The 20,484-nt window shown below is 45.4% G+C and overlaps 1 protein-coding gene across 10 annotated transcripts in view; it reads left to right on the top strand.

Moving 5' to 3' along the window:
• CDC14B (cell division cycle 14B) overlaps window positions 1–20,484 on the top strand; it is a 197,520-nt gene that overhangs the window by 66,820 nt on the left and 110,216 nt on the right. For all 10 annotated transcript variants that reach the window (XR_004537599.1, XM_033928382.1, XM_033928373.1 and 7 more), the window contains exons 4-8: window positions 1,044–1,136; window positions 3,547–3,623; window positions 15,877–15,943; window positions 17,661–17,723; window positions 20,045–20,132. Coding sequence is in view for 9 of the 10 variants with exons in the window: in XM_033928382.1 (XP_033784273.1) it covers window positions 1,044–1,136; window positions 3,547–3,623; window positions 15,877–15,943; window positions 17,661–17,723; window positions 20,045–20,132 (388 nt within the window). In the remaining variant the exon portion in view is untranslated. The remainder of the gene's footprint in view (window positions 1–1,043; window positions 1,137–3,546; window positions 3,624–15,876; window positions 15,944–17,660; window positions 17,724–20,044; window positions 20,133–20,484) is intronic.

Here is a 20,484-nt window from a genome sequence, read left to right as displayed (position 1 = left end):
TTCCTTTTTTTTTTTTTTTACTCCCTATCATACCGGGTTTGCACTGGATGGTAGGCCAACAGAGCGCGCAGAGGAAAGAAGGGAGCCTCGGGCTCAGCCTCCGAGTCCTCCAGGGCTAGGGATCCACAGGAGGTGCTTTCCTAGGGAAGAGACCATCAGAAACTGCTCTAAACTGCTAAGCACTAAGGGGCAATTCTATAAGTAGGTATCTTGTTTTAGGCTCCCCAGTGCCATTATAAAATAGGCTCTCCATGTGCTGCTTCTGAATGCCTAGTTTCCACTATAGAGTACTAGTGTAACTGGTATTGATATGTCTTAATTTACATACCTGCAGTTATATCAGCCCTAGACATGGCAAACTGAAAAGATATTAACAAGGTAAGAACCTAATCTCATTTTAGACTTGGTTTTCTGGGGGGTTTTCCTTTTTGGATTTGGAGGAGGAAAATGGTTATTGAGAGCTTAAAATTCTCACCTAAGGTTATTGTATCAGCAATTGCATTAGCTCTGGCTGAGCTCATAGCTAATTCCACAGACTGTCTGCTCTGCCTCATAAATGATGTCATAGGGGCAGTGTATATGTATGTGTTCTCTGAGAGTCTGGAATACATGACACAGGGCTTCTTTTACTAAGCCGCGTTAGGGCATTAACGCGCGGAATAGCGCACGCTAGATGCTAACGCCAGCATTGAGATGGCATTAGTTCTAGCCGCGTAGCGCACGCTAAAATGCTGCATGCACTAAAAACGCTACCGCAGCTTAGTAAAAGGAGCCCAAAGTGTACAACACACTTGTCCCTTCACATATTCCCTGGTCACTTTTATTCACTTCTGTTTTTGTCCTCTGTGTTTTTGAACTGCTTGATAGAAGTACTGTATTCTTTTATATTGTGTCAAATTTGGCAGATGTTGTAGTGAAAGTGAACTGCAGAATATTATGTAATGAGATTCAGATCGGGGATTGTAGAAAGCAGTTAGATGAAAATCCAAAACTCGCGCCTTATAGATTTTCTTTCTTTCCTCCTTGCCTTGTTCTTGGTGAAGTCTTTCACAATGAGTAGAAAGAAAATCGTTCATTACTCTGGCTGTGATCAGAAGAAACAAGCAAATGCTGCTTTCCTCATTGGAAGTTACGCTGTAAGTATTTAAAACTTTTCCCCTTAGGTCTGTATGATTAGCAATCACTTGTGTTGGTTATTCATGGAGGAAACCAAGACTTGACTCTTTGCTGTCCCATGTTGATCAAACAAAGAACGAAAGTGCAACCTGGGCAGAAGAAACCTAAGATAGCGGAGAAGACAGCAGGAGACACCAGTATGGCAAAATTATTTGTAAAAGAAAAGCCCATTGTGGATACATTTTAACAGATACCTGCATTAGGGTATTAAATCTAATGATAAGAGCTAAGTTTGTTGCAATTCATGAGGAAGATTCCTGATACATATTGGATTTACATTGGCATGTCTAGTTCAAAGTATTAACCCTGATACTGCATCTGCCGAAACATAGCCATATCGGTCATCTTACAAATAAATTTCGCTATACTGGTTGGTGTCTCTCTTCTGTTGTCTTCTGGCCCTCTTGGTTTTTCCTTACCAGGTTGAGCTTTCTTTCATCTCAAGGTTGGATTGCCTCTCTCCTTGTCCACATGCTGGTCGAGCTCTTGTTAATGATCCTCTTTAGAGCAGAAAATGTGGGCACCTCGTCTTTGCTCCAGGCTCCCTACGTGGGTGCACACCCCTGACCAAACTGAGCACAAGGAAGGTTAAGTTAAGCGAGTGCAACGTTCGTCCCTGCAGGTTATATCTGTTCATAACCCAATTACAAAAGGAAGCAAAAAAAAAAAAAAAAAGGGGCACTATTCTCATTAGTGCGATGTTTAAAGGGCAAATCTGTAACTGGGCACCTGTGGTAAAGCATTCCTTCATAAGCATATATGCAGAAAAAATTATCACCTAAGCACTATTCCATGAGGGCATGCATAAGTGCTGTAGTGCACAAATGCAGTTGGGGGACATGTACATGGGAGGGGCATAGACGGGGCTGCCACTTAACATGTGCATGTTACAGAAAACTGCAAGTCACATGCACCATTAACCACATTTAGGCACCAAACTATAGATTAGGGGCCTGGCCCAGGGCACCAGTGGTAAAGCCAAAATTCCAGTCCAGTCTACGTTCAGACTTCTAGAGGGATAGTGCTGAACTGGGATTTTGGCATCCTTTATCGTTGGTGCCTGAGCTAGTGCTTCACCTGGTCCAGTAGGAAGGAGAGACTTGAGCGAGAGGGGGAGAGATACCGAATTACATGTGTGGGGGAGTGGGTGGAGAAGGAGATACCATATTGCAGGGGAGGGTGGGGGGGGCACCAATGCAAAAGTTGGCTCAGGGCACCACAGTCCCTTGAGCCGTCCTTGGCTACACCAACTGGTGTAGCCGTGGCTGCCTAAATATAAGATGCACCAATACCAGGTTGCACTACTATAACTGAATCCAGGTGCCCAGATGCTGTTATGAAATAGGTTCTCGTTGTGTGGCCTCAGCGCATTAAAGGAAGTACTGACTTACAGAATTAGCCCTTTAGTTCCTTCAAACAAAGGACTCTTCTTCAGGGTCAAGTTTGCACTCTGGGCTCTTCTTAGAGAGAGAGGTAGAAACATTTTCATATGGTATAAGCGAGGAAGTCTGAAGCAAGGATAAACTACCCAGTACCTACTGCCCTATTATTAGAATATTTAATTTACCTACTGTGTTCCCCGAAAATAAGACACTGTCTTATATTAATTTGGGGCCCAAAAAAGGCACTAAGTCTTATTTTCGGGGATGTCTTATTTTTTTCATGTAATGATCTCTCCTTTCCTCTCCTCCACCCCAATTATTCCTATTTCCTTTCTTTTTCCCACATGTGCAGCATCTTTCCTCCCCTCTCACCCATCCCCTTGTGCAGTGTCTCCCTCCCTACCAGCCCCCTGTGCAACAGAACCCTTGCAGTTTCTATCCCTCCATTCCTCCCATCCCCCCCATGTAGCATCTTTCTATCCACCCACCGCCGCCATGCACCCCCCACTCCACTCCACCCCCGCCTACCCATCTCTCCTTCTCATCCGAACCGCAAGGCAAGAATACCTTATAACAGCGTTGGCAGCAATCTACTCAGGCTGCTTCATTGCCTTCTATATCCCAGGCATTTTTCTGCCGCATTGCTGATAACATCATCAGTGATGCGATAGAGGAACACCTAGGAGATAGAAGGCCCTGAAGCAGCCTATGTAGATTGCTGCCAACGCTGTTATAAGGTATCCTGTCTCACTGTTCGGATAGGAGGGAGATGGGTCAGTGAGGGAGGGGGTGCTGATGCTGCCGCCGGCAACTAGGGCTTATTTTCGGGGGTAGGGCTTATATTAAGACCTACCCTGAAAATTATGCTAGGGCTTATTTTCGAGGTAGGTCTTATTTTCGGGGAAACACTGTAGATACATTGTAGAAAATACTCCCTGGAACCTCAGAATCTCTGACTCTTTTTTGCTTTTTATTCCCTGTGACATAGGTTATATATTTGAAGAGAGCTCCAGAAGAGATTTATAGGTTGTTATTGACAGGAAACGCATCCTATCCTCCTTTCAGGTAAAGTTTTTTACAGCTTTGCAGTGCTAATGCATTGTCTGATCTTAGAAAGCCGCTCTGTAATTGCCTTTAATCTATAAGCTATGAGCTGGACCTAGCTTCGACTGCGGCCTAATCCTGTGGTAAAGTGTAGATTTTGGGTTTTCCCTGTGGTAAATGGAGTGGGGTTGGGAGGGGTAGGGAAAGGATTTATGACTTCTGATCGGGTGTGGTTGGGTGGCAAAGTGACATACCACTGATGATAAAGCATATGATTGTGTTTATGTAAGATTGCAGGTGGTTGGCCACTGTTCTTAAGGATATAAGAATATGATCTCTTTATGTGAAAATTCCTGGTTGACTAAAATTATATGTTATCACTGTTGGAAATACACTGACCAGTTTTCAGCAAATTGTCTTGGGAATAATTGGAAACTTCTAAACTTGAAGTTTCAAATATTCCTGTATTTGGTGGCACTGTTACTAGAGAATGACATGGGGAAAAAATCTGTCCCCGTCACTGCACCGTCCCCGGCCCACCATCCTCTGCACTGCCCAGTCACCGCCGTTCCCTTCACCGCCCCGTCACCTTCACCGCCATCTCTTTCACCGCCCTGTCACCGCCACTGCCATCCCATTCACCGCCCCGTCACCATCCCTGCAGCATCCATATAAGCCTTAGTACTGCAATATTTAGCTTATTCCTTTCTTATAAATCAAAGTTCCTGCTGCTGAACTAGAGAAAGAGATGTTCAGCTGGCAGGGCTTTGTTTATAAATTTTTATCAACACAACTAATATACTACTTTATCCTAAAGCAAAAAATAAATAAATAAATAGAATTTTTTTTCTACCTTTGTTGTCTGGTTTCTGCTTTCCACATCTTCTCATTCAATTCCTTCCATTCACTGTGTGTTTTCTCTCTGCGTCTTTCATTTGCTGTTACTGTGCCTCTCCCTTCACCCCCTCCCACAATTGGTCTAGCATCCATCTTCTTCCCTCCGCTCCCCCATAGTCTGGCATCTGTCTTCTTCTTCCCTTCCAGCGTCTTCTCCCCACTCTGCCTTCCATATTTCCAAGGAAGAGAAACTTTTCCCTTTCACCTCCTCCTTCCTTGTGTGAGCCGGAACACGCGGTCCTCGCAGCCCCCACCCGCAAGCCGGCTCGATCGTTTAACCAGCTTCCTCTCTCCAGCTCTCCTTAGTTTGCCGGCTTTCTTTTTTGGCGACCGGCACGCTTTCAAAGAGCCGAGCATGCGCGGCTGCTCAAAGTTCAATCTTCTGCTCTGCTGCAAAAGAAAGCCGGCAAACTAAGGTGAGGTGGAGAGAGGAAGCTGGTTAAACGATGGAGCCGGCGTGCGGGTGGGCAGGTGGGGGCTTCGGGGCCGCACGATCTTTTATGCCTCACTGCGGTGACAAGACCATTCACTGCTCCACAGGGCGGTGATGGCCTTGTCCCCGTCCCCGCAGAGGCTGCTAATTTTCATTCCCCGTTTTTGGCGGGTTACCCGCGGCTAAAAGCGGTAGCCGCGGGTAAACCGCCACCGTGTCATTCTCTAACTGTTACATATAGCAAGCACTGCTGAATGAATATATAATTAGAAACCATATTATATTTGTGAATATCAGGGCCTCTCTATATTAAAAAATATGTATTATAATGTATCTTATAATAAATTCAGAGTATTGGTGCTATATGTTGTACTGTTCAGCTTGATTTTCTCAAATCAAGTCAAAACATGTAATCTGTGTGTACAGAGACCAAATATATCAGCACTTACACATTTAGTTGATATTCTGCCAGCAACACTCAGCATTTTGCTGATCACTGCCAGCGTTATGCCTGGAAATTCAGTTCCAGACTATGGCCCTGTTTTACTAAGGTGCGCTAACCGATTAGCGCGCGCTAAGCGCCAACAGGTGCATGTTAGTCTCTGGACGCGTTGGCATTTAGCGCATGCTAATCAGTTAGCGCACCTTAGTAAAACGGGGCCTGGGCTTCGTTGTTAAGATTTCTGGAGCTGGCTGCACCATAGCCAGTTAAGTACAATATTCAGCACTTACCCGGCTATGGAGCTGACTACATTTTATGCGTTTTTATCAGGGTGGATTTGATTTTAAATCAAAGAAATTTAAATCACTAGTCAGACTTGATTTAAATCATGTCCGTGACATTATGAATAGATTAATGGAATTATAAACATTGCATGGATATAGAGCCTCAAACTAAAAACTAATCCTTATTTCATGATGAATAACTTTTGGACTATAATGTATTTTAAATAAAAATCTATCTTAGATTTTTCCTCTTATTTAAAAAAAAATCCAATTTCAATTTTAAAAAAATTCAGAATTTTTGAAAATTAAAAAAATAATTGATTTTTATCCACCCTAGTTCTTATTTATGCAATGACCTTGACAGGTTAATGGCTGAATCTGCCACTGGAATGCCCCCAAATAGCTGGTTTTAAGTTACATTTTCAGTGGCACTAACCAGTTAAGTGCAGCTGAAAACAACCGGTTAGCCAGTGGTGGTGGTACCCATCAGAAATGCCCCAAGGAACATCCAAGTAGCTACTAGATTGAATAAGTAGACTGTGCTTGACCATCTGAGGGGTTCAGAAGTAGCTCTTTGGGTTAATTGGGCAGATTACACTGTTGGCAACTCAGAACTCTCTCACCCAATTCACAGAGTAATCACTTGGGACTAAAACCTCTATAATCAATTTTGTGCTGGCGATTTTCTGTTTTAGCACTGTATCAGGTTCTCTGAGTTGTTTCATGTCCTAGCTTGAATTTCTTCTGTTTTGAAGTTTACTGCAGTCTGTCAGTTACAGGGCAGAATATAGGATCCACCCTTGAGTGAGAGCAGATGGGAGACAGTGAGTTAGGCAGATGAAAGAACAGCAGAAGAGAGACCTGCTGCTAGAGGGAGAAGAGCAGAGTGTTGTAGTGTGCAATTGACTTGGGAATAGTTTGTGTACTAGACTGCCACTCCCATTGGGTTAACGTGTAGGAGTGCATTCTTTTTAACTTGTTGATCTAGAAATGAGTCCCTGAACACTGGTACTCTATGGCGGAGTGTTGAAAGAAGTAGATTGAAAGATAGAAACATAGGCAAATAAAGCCCATATGGCCTATCCAGTCTGCCCATCCATATCCTCCACTGTCCCTTCTTGTCCTTAAGAGATCCTATGTATTTGTCCCAAGCTTTCTTAAAGTCAGATAATAGTCAGTGCCTCCAACATTTTCACTGGGAGGCTACTCCTGGTTCTGTCCCTTTCATCTTCATCCTATGCCCCTTCATTCCAGAATGTCCTTTCATTTGAGAGACTTGCCTCCTGTGCATTTATGCCACATGTCTCTGTTATCTCTCTCTCTCTTCTCCCCCCCTCCCAGCCTTTCTTCCAAAGTATACATATTAAGATCATCAGAGAATGCGGGAAGACTTAACTCTTTAATTGGCAGATGGTGAAATGGCTGCTTTACATAACTTGATATTGAACGAGAGCAACACTGCCAAGTAACAAGCATTTGGAGATGCAGATCTCCTATAAGAGCCTTAAAAGACACATGTTACTTCTGAGCAACATGCCAAATGATGGGTTAAAGAAGACCATTGAACTGTTTAGCAGCCATCCTCTGGACTGTATCGGTAGCATGGAATATTGCTTCACCTTGTGTTTTGGCCAGGTACTAGTGACCTGGATTGGCCACCGTGAGAATGGGCTACTGGGCTTGATGGATCATTGGTCTGACCCAGTAAAGCTATTCTTATGTCCTTATGGTCTAGTCTTGCCTATATCTTTTTTGAAGATGTATTCTACAAAATTATACACTGTACTTTAAAAGATGACTTGCCAGAGATTTATGGCTTCTTCTGCCTTTGCCTTTTTTTTAACTTGTTATTCAGGGCAGTGTAACATAAGAGTTGCCATACTGGGACAGACTGAAGGTCCATCAAGCCCAGTATCCTGTTTCCAACAGTGGCCAACCCAGATCACTAGTATCTGGCAAGATCCCAAGGAGAAAAACAGATTTTATGATGCTTATCCTAAGAATAAGCAGTGGATTTCCCAAAGCCATCTTAACAATGGCTTATGGATTCTTTTTTAGGAAATTATCCAAACCGTTTTTAAGCCCTGCTAAGCTAACTGCTTTCACAACATTTTCTGGCAATGAATTCCAGACTTCAATTACACATTAAGTGAAGAAATATTTTCTCTGGTTTGTTTTAAATCTACTACTTAGTAGCTTCATCGCATGCCCTCTAGTTCTAGTATTTTTGAAAAGAATAAATGTTCCACTCAATATTTACAACTTGCTCAACAGTTTATGAAGATAAAAATCTGTCTGCTCTGTATTTAAGGACACCTGGTGGTCTCTATTGCAACCTTGCTATCTGGATGCCCTATTATGGTAATATTCTTTAAAGATACCTTGTTCCGAACCATGCTCTTTTGAGCATCTATCAACCTTTGTCCCAGTTTCTAGTTTAAAAGCTGCTCTATCTCCATTTTAAATGTTTATACCAGCAGCCTGGTTCCACCCTGGTTAAGGTGGAGCCCATCTCTGTATAATAGCCCTCTCCCTCCCCAGAATGTCACCCAGTTCCTAATAAATCTAAAACTTACGTCCCTTCACCATTGTCTCATCCACGCATTGATATTCTGGAGTTCTGCTTGTCACTTGGGCCCTGCAAGTGGAATAGGGAGCCCTTCTGAAAATGCTACCCTAGAAGTTCTGGATTTTAGCTTCCTACCTTAGAGCCTAATTTGGCTTCCAGAACCTCCTGACCACATTTCCCTATGTCATTGGTATCGACATGTACCAGGCTAGCAGGCTTCTCTTCATCACTGTATAAAATCTTATCTAGGTGACTTTCGTTTCAGCTTCCTGGAGACAGGTTTTCTGGTTACCCATTGTTCAGGTGTGCTCAGCAATATGCCGGTATTAGAATTAATTTTTTCACAAGGGAAGCATTCCCCCCTCATGGATGGCATCCCAGTCACCTCTAGCGTAACAACTGCAGGTTTGGAAGATGTGATAATCCATGTTAATAGTCCGTGTTAAAAATGAAAGGTAGGTTGGAGTTTCCTTGGTCCTTATACTGAGGCTAATTTCTTTCCATTTTGAATCCACATTCCTCTGAAAAGAAAATAAATAACCTTGCGTTGCTGTGTTTTCTTGATGTACATATTGGAATACTGTGTCCAACACTGGTCTCCATACCTGAAGAAGGATATAACACTGCTGGAGAGGGTGCAGAGGCGAGCGACAAAGCTAGTAAAAGGTATGAAGAACTTGAGCTACAAAGATCGCCTCAGAAAACTGGGATTATTCACCCTTGAGAAGAGAAGACTGAGAGGGGATCTGATAGAGACTTTTAAATTGCTAAAAGGAATCGACAAAATGGAGCAAGCTCACTCACCAGCAGGAGGAAAGGATGGTGAGCAAGAAACAGCGTTATTCACATTGGTAAATGTAACCCAGACTCGGACCAGAGGTCATGGCCTGAAGCTGAGAGGGGACACGGCCAGGACAAACGTCAAAAAGTTCTGCTTCACACAGCGAGTGGTGAACGCCTGGAACTCTCTCCTGAAAGAGCTGGTGGAGGAAACCACCATTCTAGGATTTAAGGGAAAATTGGACGCACATCTTCTTGCAGGAGACATTGAGGGATACAAGTGACTAGTGTATTTGCCAGGGTACGCCTGGCTGAGCCTCCGCGTGTGCGGATCACCGGACTGGATGGACCCCAGGTCTGATCCAGTGCAGGCATTTCTTATGTTCTTATATTATGTTGTACTGGCTATGTTAATGGGCTTAGTTGTTTTTCTCATGTTTAAATGTTCTGTTGACCACCTTATTCGCTGTCATGATGGTTTTTCAAGCGATGGTGTGCAAAATCAATATAAATAAATAACAGTGAGAATAGCAAACACATCATAAAGGAGATCTTCTCATTGAGTAGTTCAGTCCATCCATGACTAGCTTTTGAGAGCTATACTGCTTGTTTGTGGACTTGAAGAAGGGAGCAGAGCTCTCGAAAATGAACAATCCAGTAAGAAGATGCCTCCTGCAGCCCCTCTTGAGGTATATGTAAGTAAGCAGGGCTAGTATGACATAGAGTAAGAGGAGAACTTCTGAAACTTAAAACATAAGTAGAGATGTACCATGCACCCCTTTCTTACAAAAAGCTCATTGCCTATTTCACACCGGATCACCTATAAAATTGCTCTTTTAACCTTTAAAACTATACAGACTAATACCCCTGCATTCATAGATAGATCACTGATTCCTTATGACCCTCCCAGAACTTTTAAGATCAGCCTCTCAACATTCCCTTAATGTCCCATTCTTAAAAATAATTGGTACTCGTCGTACTCTCATTTTCTCTGTCACTGCCCCATTAATCTGAAACTCCCTCCCTCTATATCTAAGAGCAGAACAAAACTTGCAGAAATTTTAAAGTAGCTTAAAATGCTTTCTCTTTAAAGATGCCTATAATTGATTTCTTACGTATTTACTTCCGCACTACTTAATTTGTAAGAAGACTTGAAGTGGTCTAGAGGAAGGCGATGAAAATGATATCGGGATTGCACTGAGAAACGTATGAGAAGATGCTTGAATATATGAATATGAATACCCTGGAGGAAAAAAGGGATAAAGGAGACTGCTTTTGAAAAGTTATGATAAAGCTCACCGACACTGCTCAGCTCTACCTCCTTTGTTAATCTCAGTTGCTAACCTTTATAAATCTTATTGTTTTCCACTTTTGGCAAGTTATGTGGTAGCTTTATGACATTGGTCAGCTCTACCTCTTTGTAAATCTATACTGCCAACTTCCTTTGTAATTCCAGTTAACCTCTTTTGCCAAGTTACTTTGCAGCTCACTGACTTCGGTCAGTTTTGCCTCTTTTGTAAACTGTTTAGAACCTAAAGGCTTATGCTACTACTACTACTATTACCGTATTTTCGCGGATATAACGCGCACCCGTGTAAAACGCGCACATGGGTATAGCGCGCAGAAACCACAATATTATGTATAAAAACTTTTGTATACCGCGCTCACTGGTATAACGCGCATGCTGCCCGACTGTCCTTTCGCCCGCCCCGACTCTCCTCTGGCCGCCCCGACTCTCCTTTCGCCCGCCCCGACTCTCCTCTGGCCACCCCGACTCTCCTTTCGCCCTCCCCGACTCTATGTGCGCTGTCCCGACTCTCCGTTTACCCGCCCTGCCCTGCCCCCCCCCCCCCCCCCGGCAGGACCACTCGCACCCCCACCCCGAAGGACCTCCGACTCCCCGACAATATCGGGCCAGAAGGGAGCCCAAACCCTCCTGGCCACGGCGACCCCCTACCCCCACCCCGCCCGACGCCCGATTCACCCCCCCCCCAGCAGGACCGCTCGCACCCCCACCCCGAACGACCGCTCGCACGCGCTCCCACCCGCACCCGCGATCGGAGCAAGAGGGAGCCCAAGCCCTCTTGCCCGGCCGACTCCCCGACAATATCGGGCCAGTAGGGAGCCCAAACCCTCCTGGCCACGGCGACCCCCTACCCCCACCCCGCACTACATTACGGGCAGGAGGGATCCCAGGCCCTCCTGCCCTCGACACAAACCCCCCTCCCTCCCTCCAACGACCGCCCCCCCCAAGAACCTCCGACCGCCCCACCAGCCGACCCGCGACCCCCCTGGCCGACCCCCACGACACCCCCACCCCCCTTCCCCGTACCTTTGCTAGTTGGCCGGACAGACGGGAGCCAAACCCGCCTGTCCGGCAGGCAGCCAACGACGGAATGAGGCCGGATTGGCCCATCCGTCCCAAAGCTCCGCCTACTGGTGGGGCCTAAGGTGCGTGGGCCAATCAGAATAGGCCCTGGAGCCTTAGGTCCCACCTGGGGGCGCGGCCTGAGGCACATGGTCGGGTTGGGCCCATGTGCCTCAGGCCACGCCCCCAGGTGGGACCTAAGGCTCCAGGGCCTATTCTGATTGGCCCAAGCGCCTTAGGCCCCACCAGTAGGCGGAGCTTTGGGACGGATGGGCCAATCCGGCCTCATTCCGTCGTTGGCTGCCTGCCGGACAGGCGGGTTTGGCTCCCGTCTGTCCGGCCAACTAGCAAAGGTACGGGGAAGGGGGGTGGGGGTGTCGTGGGGGTCGGCCAGGGGGGTCGCGGGTCGGCTGGTGGGGCGGTCGGAGGTTCTTGGGGGGGGGCGGTCGTTGGAGGGAGGGAGGGGGGTTTGCGTCGAGGGCAGGAGGGCCTGGGATCCCTCCTGCCCGTAATGTAGTGCGGGGTGGGGGTAGGGGGTCGCCGTGGCCAGGAGGGTTTGGGCTCCCTCCTGGCCCGATATTGTCGGGGAGTCGGCCGGGCAAGAGGGCTTGGGCTCCCTCTTGCTCCGATCGCGGGTGCGGGTGGGAGCGCGTGCGAGCGGTCGTTCGGGGTGGGGGTGCGAGCGGTCCTGCTGGGGAGGGGAATCGGGCGTCGGGCGGGGTGGGAACTATGTAGAAAAACTTTTGTATACCGCGCTCACGCGTATAACGCGCGCGTTATATCCGCAAAAATACGGTAATTATTTCTATAATGCTACCAGATGTACGCAGCACTGTACAAATGCAAAGAAGATCAGTCTAAAGAGCTTGCAATCTAAGCAAACAAGACAGACAAACAGGGTGTCATGGATACAGTTAAGGGGAACAGTTAATCTGCTGGCTGGGTTGGTTGGCAGAGGGGAGTAGGGTTATGGATTGAAGACTATATCAAAAAGATGGGTTTTCAGTCTGCTTTTAAACAAGGGAATGGGTTTGGCGGCAAACTCGGATAATTTATTCCAGTTGTACAGGGCAGCTAGATGAAAGGAACAAAGTCTGGAATTGGCAGTGGAGAAGGGTACAGCTAAAAGTAGCGATATATAAATAAAAATTTGTTATGTTATATGATGCAGATGTTTAAGTACTTGAAGGTTATTGATATATAAACAAATCTATTTCAGAGATGGAGACGTGGTAAAACTAGAGGACATAATATGAGGTTGTGGGGTGGTCAACTTAGGAGTAATGTCAGGAAATATTTCTTCACAGAGAGGATGGTATATGCCTAGAATGCCATCCTTATAGAGGCAAAAACAGTGACGGAGTTCAAAAATATGTGGGATAGACACAAAGGATCCCTAAATAGAAAAACAGAACTCAACAGATCAAAAACTAGAACATAATTTAAGATGCATAAGAATGGTGCTTAAATGAAAGCCCAGCAGCAGGGAAGACAATGCAGGATGGACTTCTACAGTCTGTGTATAGTATATGGCAAGATGGATCATGGATAATGTGACCATTAATTTTTTTCATCAAAACGGAGCATCTATTAATTGTCAGTCCCGCCCCATCCCACCCTATCCCCGCCCCCAATCCTGCCCCCAATTTCTTCCATTCATTTTTCATGTACACATAATATCTTATTAATTCATAATGGTAACCATAAAATTAAAAAAAAAACCCACAAAGCACACTATACACAGAGAAAATGTTAATTATCATTTATATTTGGGAGGTTTTCAAAGATGTCAAGGCAGATGACTTTAAAATATGCAATGTCACCTCCGTAACTGTAGAAAAATAGACAAATATAGTGCAAAATATAGACAGCAGATATAAATTTTCAAAACTGACACATTTTGATCACTAAATTGAAAATAAAATCATTTTCCTACCTTTGCTGTCTGGTGATTTCATGAGTCTCTGGTTGCGTTCCTTCTGACTGTGCATCCTTTCTTTCATTTCTTTCTTTCTGCACTCAGGCCCAACAATTGTCCCTTTCTATTCCCTCCCTCCTTCCTTCCTATGTTTTTAGTGCCCCCATTGCCTCCTTCCTATGTCCTTAATGCCCCAATGCCTGCTTCCCATGTCCTTAGTGCCCCTTCTTATGTCTTTAGTACCCTCAAATCCAGTGTCAGTTCTCCTTTGTACCTTGGCACCCTCACTGCCTTCCAGCCTTTGTCCCACTCCCTCAGCCAGTCTACCTCCCTCCCTGTCACACTAAAGCCAACCTGCCTGTCTGTCTCCCTCCCTCCAGTGCCGAAGCCAGCCTCCCCGGACCGGCCCCCGCTTCTGCTTGCTGCCCTATGAAGCCTGTCCTACTGCCGCTTCAAACCCCCTCCCCTCCAGGGCAGGATTAATTTGTTGAGGGCCCCTAGGCACACAAGTCTACTGGGCCCCCTGTCCCATCCCCTGTCCCACTGAACCCCGCCTCCTATCCCACCCAACCCCAACCTTTTCTTCCCTTCTATCTATCCCCCTCCTCCATTATCTAGCATTTTATCTCCTTTCTCTCCCCTCTTTCCCCCTGGGCTGGCATCTGTCTCCTTCCTTTGCTTCCCCCTCCATGGTCTGGTATCTGTTTTCCTTTCCCTCCCTCCCATGGTCTTGGCATCTCTCTTCTCCTCTCCCTTTCCTGGTCTTGCTTCTCCCTCCTTCCCTCACTCTCCTCAATTGGGTGCATCAGCATTTCTCTCCCCCCCACCCCCCCATTGAGTGCATCAACATTTCTCTCTCCCCCCTCCCCCGACTGCCTGATAAGGTCAGCTTCCCTTTTACATAATTAAAACAAAAAGGAGGGCTGAAACATAAACATGTTAAACAATATAAAACAAATACAATCATATAGGCAAAATCCAAGTCAATTTGTGGGGATGGGGATTAAGATGTAAGAAACAAAATCCTCTATTAATTACACCAAGGTATATAAAACAAATGCATGCCTTAAAGTATTTTGAAAAGAACGTACTAGCAAGGTCTCATCTTCATTCAGCATCAAACAGCCACTTCAGTTCATGTGGACTTCTACTGTTGTCCTCCTTGAACCGCCTCCCTCCCCAAGGCCAATTGCCTGCAGTGACAAGGATCTGCTCCTCACCTGCAGGCTTTCTCCCAGCAGGAACCTCCCCGCACCAGCACAGCCTGGGCCTAAAAGCAGAGCATTCTCTTCAGCCACCTCTTACTTTGCTCTGAGCCCAGTGGGCCCGTGCAGAACTGGGGCCCTCAGGCAGCCGCAGGGAAGGCTCACCACCCCAGCCAGCTGCCCCGACTCCGTTCCCATCCGCAGCCCAACATCCAGCAGCCTTCCCACAGTTTATCACCGGCCTGGCTTGGTTGGCTGGTTTATTGTTGTTGTTTTTTTTGTTTTTTTTTACCTGGCTGCTCCACTTCCCGCACCTGGCGGCAAGTCGCACTACAGGTGCCTGGGTAACGCCGCCCTGAAGTCGTGCTTACGGGAGAGAAAGCAGCGAGAGAGTAGGAAGGAGGGAAGCTGACCCAAACCTTCTCCCCGACGTCACTGACGTCAGAGAGGAAGTTCCGGGACAGCCAGGCAGCGATTGACTGGCCTGGAACTTCCTCTCTGATGTCAGAATTGATGTCGGGAAGAAGGTATGTGGGCCGGCTTCTAGATCTTTTAGTTGTAGCGTGTGGTGGCGGTGGCGCCCCGGGGAGGGCGTTGAAGTGGCGGTAGGCTTTGGCAGGTAGAAAGCAGCAGTGGGGGCCGGTCCGGGGGGGGGCAGGCTTTGGCGCGGCAGGGAGGGAGGCGAGCAGACTGGCGTTGGCGCGGCAGGGAGGCAGGGGAAGCAATCCCCTGTCCCGTTGTCCCCGCGCACAGCTTCGGGACGCTGTCCCTGAAAACTGGACATTTCGGCGTCCCGAAGCTATGTGTGGGGACAATGGGACAGGGGATCTAAAAATGGGATGGTCCTGTTCAAAATGGGACGTATGGTCACCTTAATTATGGGGGAGGGGTTAGAATTAGCAGTGATTGCGACTCCAGCAGTGTGGGGTGGTTTAGCTGATGCCAGACAGACTTCTATGGTCTCTGTCTCATATGCAGCAAAATCACATTCAAATCGTCTTAAGTACAGGTCTTACCTATCTGGGGGGGGGGGGGGGGGAGGGGGCGAAGATATCTTATACTGAAATTTAGCATGTAAAATGAATAATTGTTAGTTTGTTGCCTTGAGAATGGATGTGACTGTTGGGCAGACTGGATGGACCACATAGGTCTTTTATCTGCTATCATTTACTGTGTTATTATGTAATGAATATGTATGGGGCTGATTTGCATGTTTGTCACCCTCATTATATGCAAATCTCTCTCATGCATATCCATTAGGGCTATCCTGAAAACCCAACTGGCTGGTGGTCCTCCAGAACAAGGTTGGGACCCACTGCTTTAGAGTATCGGCATGTAACTGTAATATTTGCTGATTTTATGTGTGCTGCTATTGCAGGGATGCTGCATTTGGTACCTGTACTTTTAATCTGACCCTACTTGACTGCTTTTTCGCAGTGCAGAAGGTGAGTGAGGGTCTCTCTCATGGCTCTGTTCATACACTGTGAATTATATTGAAGATGGGAAGGGGAGAGATCAGTTGGGTAAGGATGATACTGTTGGAAGATTAAGAGTTGGGGATTTTACAAATCTCTTCCTTGGAGAAAGGCTCTGAAAGAGTTTGCATCTCAGAGCATTCATAACTTGCACTAATCTGCAATCTTGAACTGGCTGCTCTGGGCCTTGATGCAGTAAGCTGAGCAGCAGTTTACTCAATATTTTCCCATGCTAATCTTTCTCCCACTGCAGTAAGAATATTTAGTACAGAAAAATTAGCAATAAAATCACTGCCCTTAAGATAGTACGGTGAGCATAGAAAATTCTGAACACTGAATTGCTCGTTATATGAAATACTGTGCTAAAATGTAGCCTTTGGGGGTGGGGGGTTCTTTAACTGCCAGCAGTGAATTCTTACACCAGCTTAGGGATGTTATAAAAATGAAGCACCAGAAGGGTGGTGGGAGATGTCCATTCAGCATGACCTACCAGTAAAAATTCTGTTATTACCTGATGGGTCACAAAAATCCTCTCCTGGCCCCGGACTAAAGAGTCTCCAGAGCTTGTAGAAACCGCTCTCCCCCCCTCCCTCCCCCCCCCCCCCCCCCCCCCGCAAGACCGATTACATTTACTTAGTTTGGGAAGGTGTTCAATGGTGAGAGAAGGATGCCATTGGATATTTCTCTGGATCAGTTGAGTATAACTGGTCTAGGAATATCCTGTCCACCAGTCTGGAGGCTCTGGAGTTGAGGGCCTCCCTATGTTGGGTGCTTTGGAGCAAATAGCCCTCTGAGGAATGAGGGCTTCTGAGCTATTTCTTCAATGGGGTTAAGAACAAATTATAATTGGAGTATAAATTGTAGTAAAATACAAATCATCCTAGAGGATTTGCAAATCTGATCTTGGCACTGTATTTATTTTGCCTCAGTAAAGCATATTTACAATCTCCAGTATCCTGGAAGTGTACTGCAGTGCAAAACAAGGGGTGGAGTAGCTGAGAGACTAGAGCAATAGGCTGTGAGAACAAGGCAAGCCAGGGTTTAAATCCTACTGATGATCCTCGTGACTTTGGACAAGTCACTTGCAGGGAAATTCTATAACTTGGCAACTCAGTCTAGGCGCCCAATGCCTTGTACTTGGTGCATATTCTATAATGGCATTTTGGGCAGTGAGATTGTTATAATATTAGCATGTTGGTATTGACACACCCTCTAATTCCGTGTCAATGGCAGGTGTAAGCGCAGTTAGGTGTGCCAAGTGACACGCACAATTTATACCATTCTATAAACTATACACGAAACTGGGAGATGTGCCTCTGGCTTGCCCATATGTTTGCCTCTATGTGCTATAGCACTTAAGTGCTGCCTTACAGAATAACACCTAGTGCACAGACACCTATCAATTGATGTGCCTCTAGACACCAGCTTATAAAATTGTCCCATTAACCTTCCATTGCCTCAATACAAACTCAGAAAGTAAGCCCCTACCCAACAACAAAGAACAACCTACTTTACCTGAATGCAGCTCACATTGAGCTACCACTGAAAAGTCATGAGCTAAACCCTAATAAAGATGTGACAGGACTCCTCAGTGCTGTAGATGGCACATTCTAATAGTCTAGAACCTTTGATTTCCTGTGGGACTTATTATCAGTTAAAATTAAATCAATTTTTTTGTGTACTTCAGGCTCTACAATATGGCTTCCTGGACTTCAGCAAGTTTGATATAAATGAATATGAACATTATGAGGTAACCTTCTTGGCTTTTATTGCTGTTTTCTGCATTCTATTTTAATATTGTCTAGGAGTGTAATGTTTAAAAGACCAAAGAAGTGGTATTGGGTATCGTACTTTAAAATATGTGTTCTTTGAACCGGCTCATTTGACGGCCTTCCTCTCCAATAAGCGCCTTGAAATGGAATAATATCTAAGTCCAAGTAATAATTTAGCTTTATTTCAGCATCAGATAATGAGCTTTCTTGTTAATTATTAGATAGTTCAATCACTCCTATTTTTTTTAAATCATGGATCCTAATTTGGAGGACTAGTGTGTGATTAAGTAGAGAAATAATTTCCTATTATAATTTGATTTATTTTCTGGATGGAAAGTAACTTTAATATTATGTTATCTTAATTACACTTTCTGTACAAGATGATATGCTTGTCAAATAATGTGAAAATTTATAAATAAATAAATAAAAAAAAGAAATGGTATTGGTTGAGTATTTAACAGAAGGTGCTGGCTAGAGTCACCCCAGTAGGAAGTGAAATTTCTGGTCAACGGCTCACGACTGGAAATTCAGATCTAGCATGGGACTCGGCAACATTATTACAGCCACTGTAGTTTGACTGGGCCACAGTGGCTGGGAAGTATGTCGCTTTCTAACATTGCTGCTGTTGAGTAGTCTAGTAGTTAGAAAAGCAGGTTAAGAACTAGGGAGGCCAGAGTTCAAATACTGCTTCTCCCACCAACTTTCTCTGTGAATAGGCAAACCACTTCACCCTCTATTTCCTCAGGTACAAGTTAGATTTGTAAGTCCTCTTATATAGTAAAAATAACTTGTTCACCTGAATTTGTAATTCACTTTGAATTTGGATTTGGAAAAGCAAGTCATTCCAAGGGCTGGCTTCAGAAATGCCACTTTAAATTCAGCGCTGAATGGTATTCTGTAATGGGCATTCAGGATCGGTGCCCTTTTTATAGAACCCAACTTTGGGTATGAAGATTTACACCAGCTAAAACCTGGTGTAAATCTTGGCACATAAGTTAGGTGTGGATCCCCGGAGTTCAGTAATGCTGCGTGTATCTCTTTGGGAATACTTCTGATCCACCCTTGCCCACATCCCCTTTTGAGTTGTGCACTATAAGATTTGCATGTAGATCTTTACAGATTAATGCTTAGCAAGGTGTGCACGCCAGTCCAAAAATGTTGCCAATTAACCCCCAAATTCATGGGTGCTAATTGGCTCATTAGCCAGTTTAGTTGCATGTACCTGTCAGGATAGTATGTAATACTATGCATGGAAATTTGTGCACTGTTTATAGAATCCGGCCTTAAATTTTATATCCAATCCCATTCAATCCTGTTGCTCTTACTGCCTGCTGTAGTGTTTTGGTTGTCAACGCAAGTACTAAAATTTGGGGAGGTTGCAGGAGGGGATGAGAGCAGCAGTACAGGAGAGAAGCACACTCTGCTTCCCGCATCACAGTCTGCCATGCTGAAATAGGGCCTGCAGTGTTGCGCTTAGTAGCATAAGAGCAAATGCAGGGGCGTGGGGGGAGAGACTGAGGGACGGGATGAGAGGAAAAGATGAAAAGAGCTGGGTGTCAAGGGGGCAAGAAGGAGGATATGAACTTCTGGTAACTTACAGGATTCTTCAGTCTGAAATTGATGTGGGGAGAGGGGTGGAAGGGGTTGAGATTTGAGATGCTTGAAACACTTAATGTAGCCGCCGCCATAACCACATAGAACAAGAGGAAATGCATCTGTTTGACGGCACCTAGCTGCAATAACTTACACTAAGCAAGTACCCTCTCTTGAGTTTTATCTGGAGATTTTCTTTGTAATTAATTGTTCCTCTTCCTCTAGATTCCAGACAAAATCTATCAGCAAGCTGAGGCAGGGCATAAAATTTCACATGCAGCTGCATTTGCATGCCCTCTCCTCCCCCCCCCCTCTCAAAAAAAAAAAAATAATACTCTTGCCTGACCTGCTCACCCTGAGATTAGCTGTATGCATCAGTTCATTATAAATTAATGGATTAGTTAATAATATTACTTGCCTTTTGGGTCTGTTTCCTATTAGTTCAGTGAGTAATCATGATTGCATGAGACTGCAGGGACCAGTGGCTTGAGGTTTGTAGAGCTAATTAAATCATTCCCTGGTATTTGGAGCATGCACAGAGGCAGGAATTGTTGGCAAGGGCAAGAGAGTGGGCTGCTCAATACAGAATGTATTTCTGTAGTGCTGTCAGGCCACAGTGCTGCGTGGACTGCCTGGGGATACTTGGGGTGGGGGAGGTGACAAGGCAGTGTCGGTTAAAAGTGACTATGTCCTTTTCTTTTTCCAGAGAGCAGAAAATGGTGATTTTAACTGGATAATACCAGGAAAGTTCCTGGCCTTCAGTGGGCCCCATCCAAAAACCAGAGTTGAGAATGGTATGTATTTGCTTCTTGAAAATCTAAATTAAATGCTATGAAGTAGGTGCATGTGCTCACACAGAGCTGAGCAGTTCTACCTTACACAATGAACTTGCTGCAGGACTGGGAGCTGACTTGGAAGACTGACTTTTTTTTCTTATCTAAAAATGTGCTGCACAAGGCAAAACTCTGGCTTTCCCCAGGATTAGGGTTACCAGATTTTCCGTTCAAAAAATCTGGACCCCCCTTAGACCCGCCCCCAGGTCCGCCCAGTTCCACACAGCCCAACCCAGCCCCAGCCACGCCTCCTGTTGCCTGCTCTTGTTGGACAGGAAGGCATGCAAGGATGCGACATGCACGTGATGTCATC

Source organism: Geotrypetes seraphini, chromosome 1 (assembly GCF_902459505.1).
Source record: "Geotrypetes seraphini chromosome 1, aGeoSer1.1, whole genome shotgun sequence".
Classification (NCBI taxonomy): domain Eukaryota; kingdom Metazoa; phylum Chordata; class Amphibia; order Gymnophiona; family Dermophiidae; genus Geotrypetes; species Geotrypetes seraphini.
This window is presented reverse-complemented; position numbering and strand designations above follow the sequence as displayed.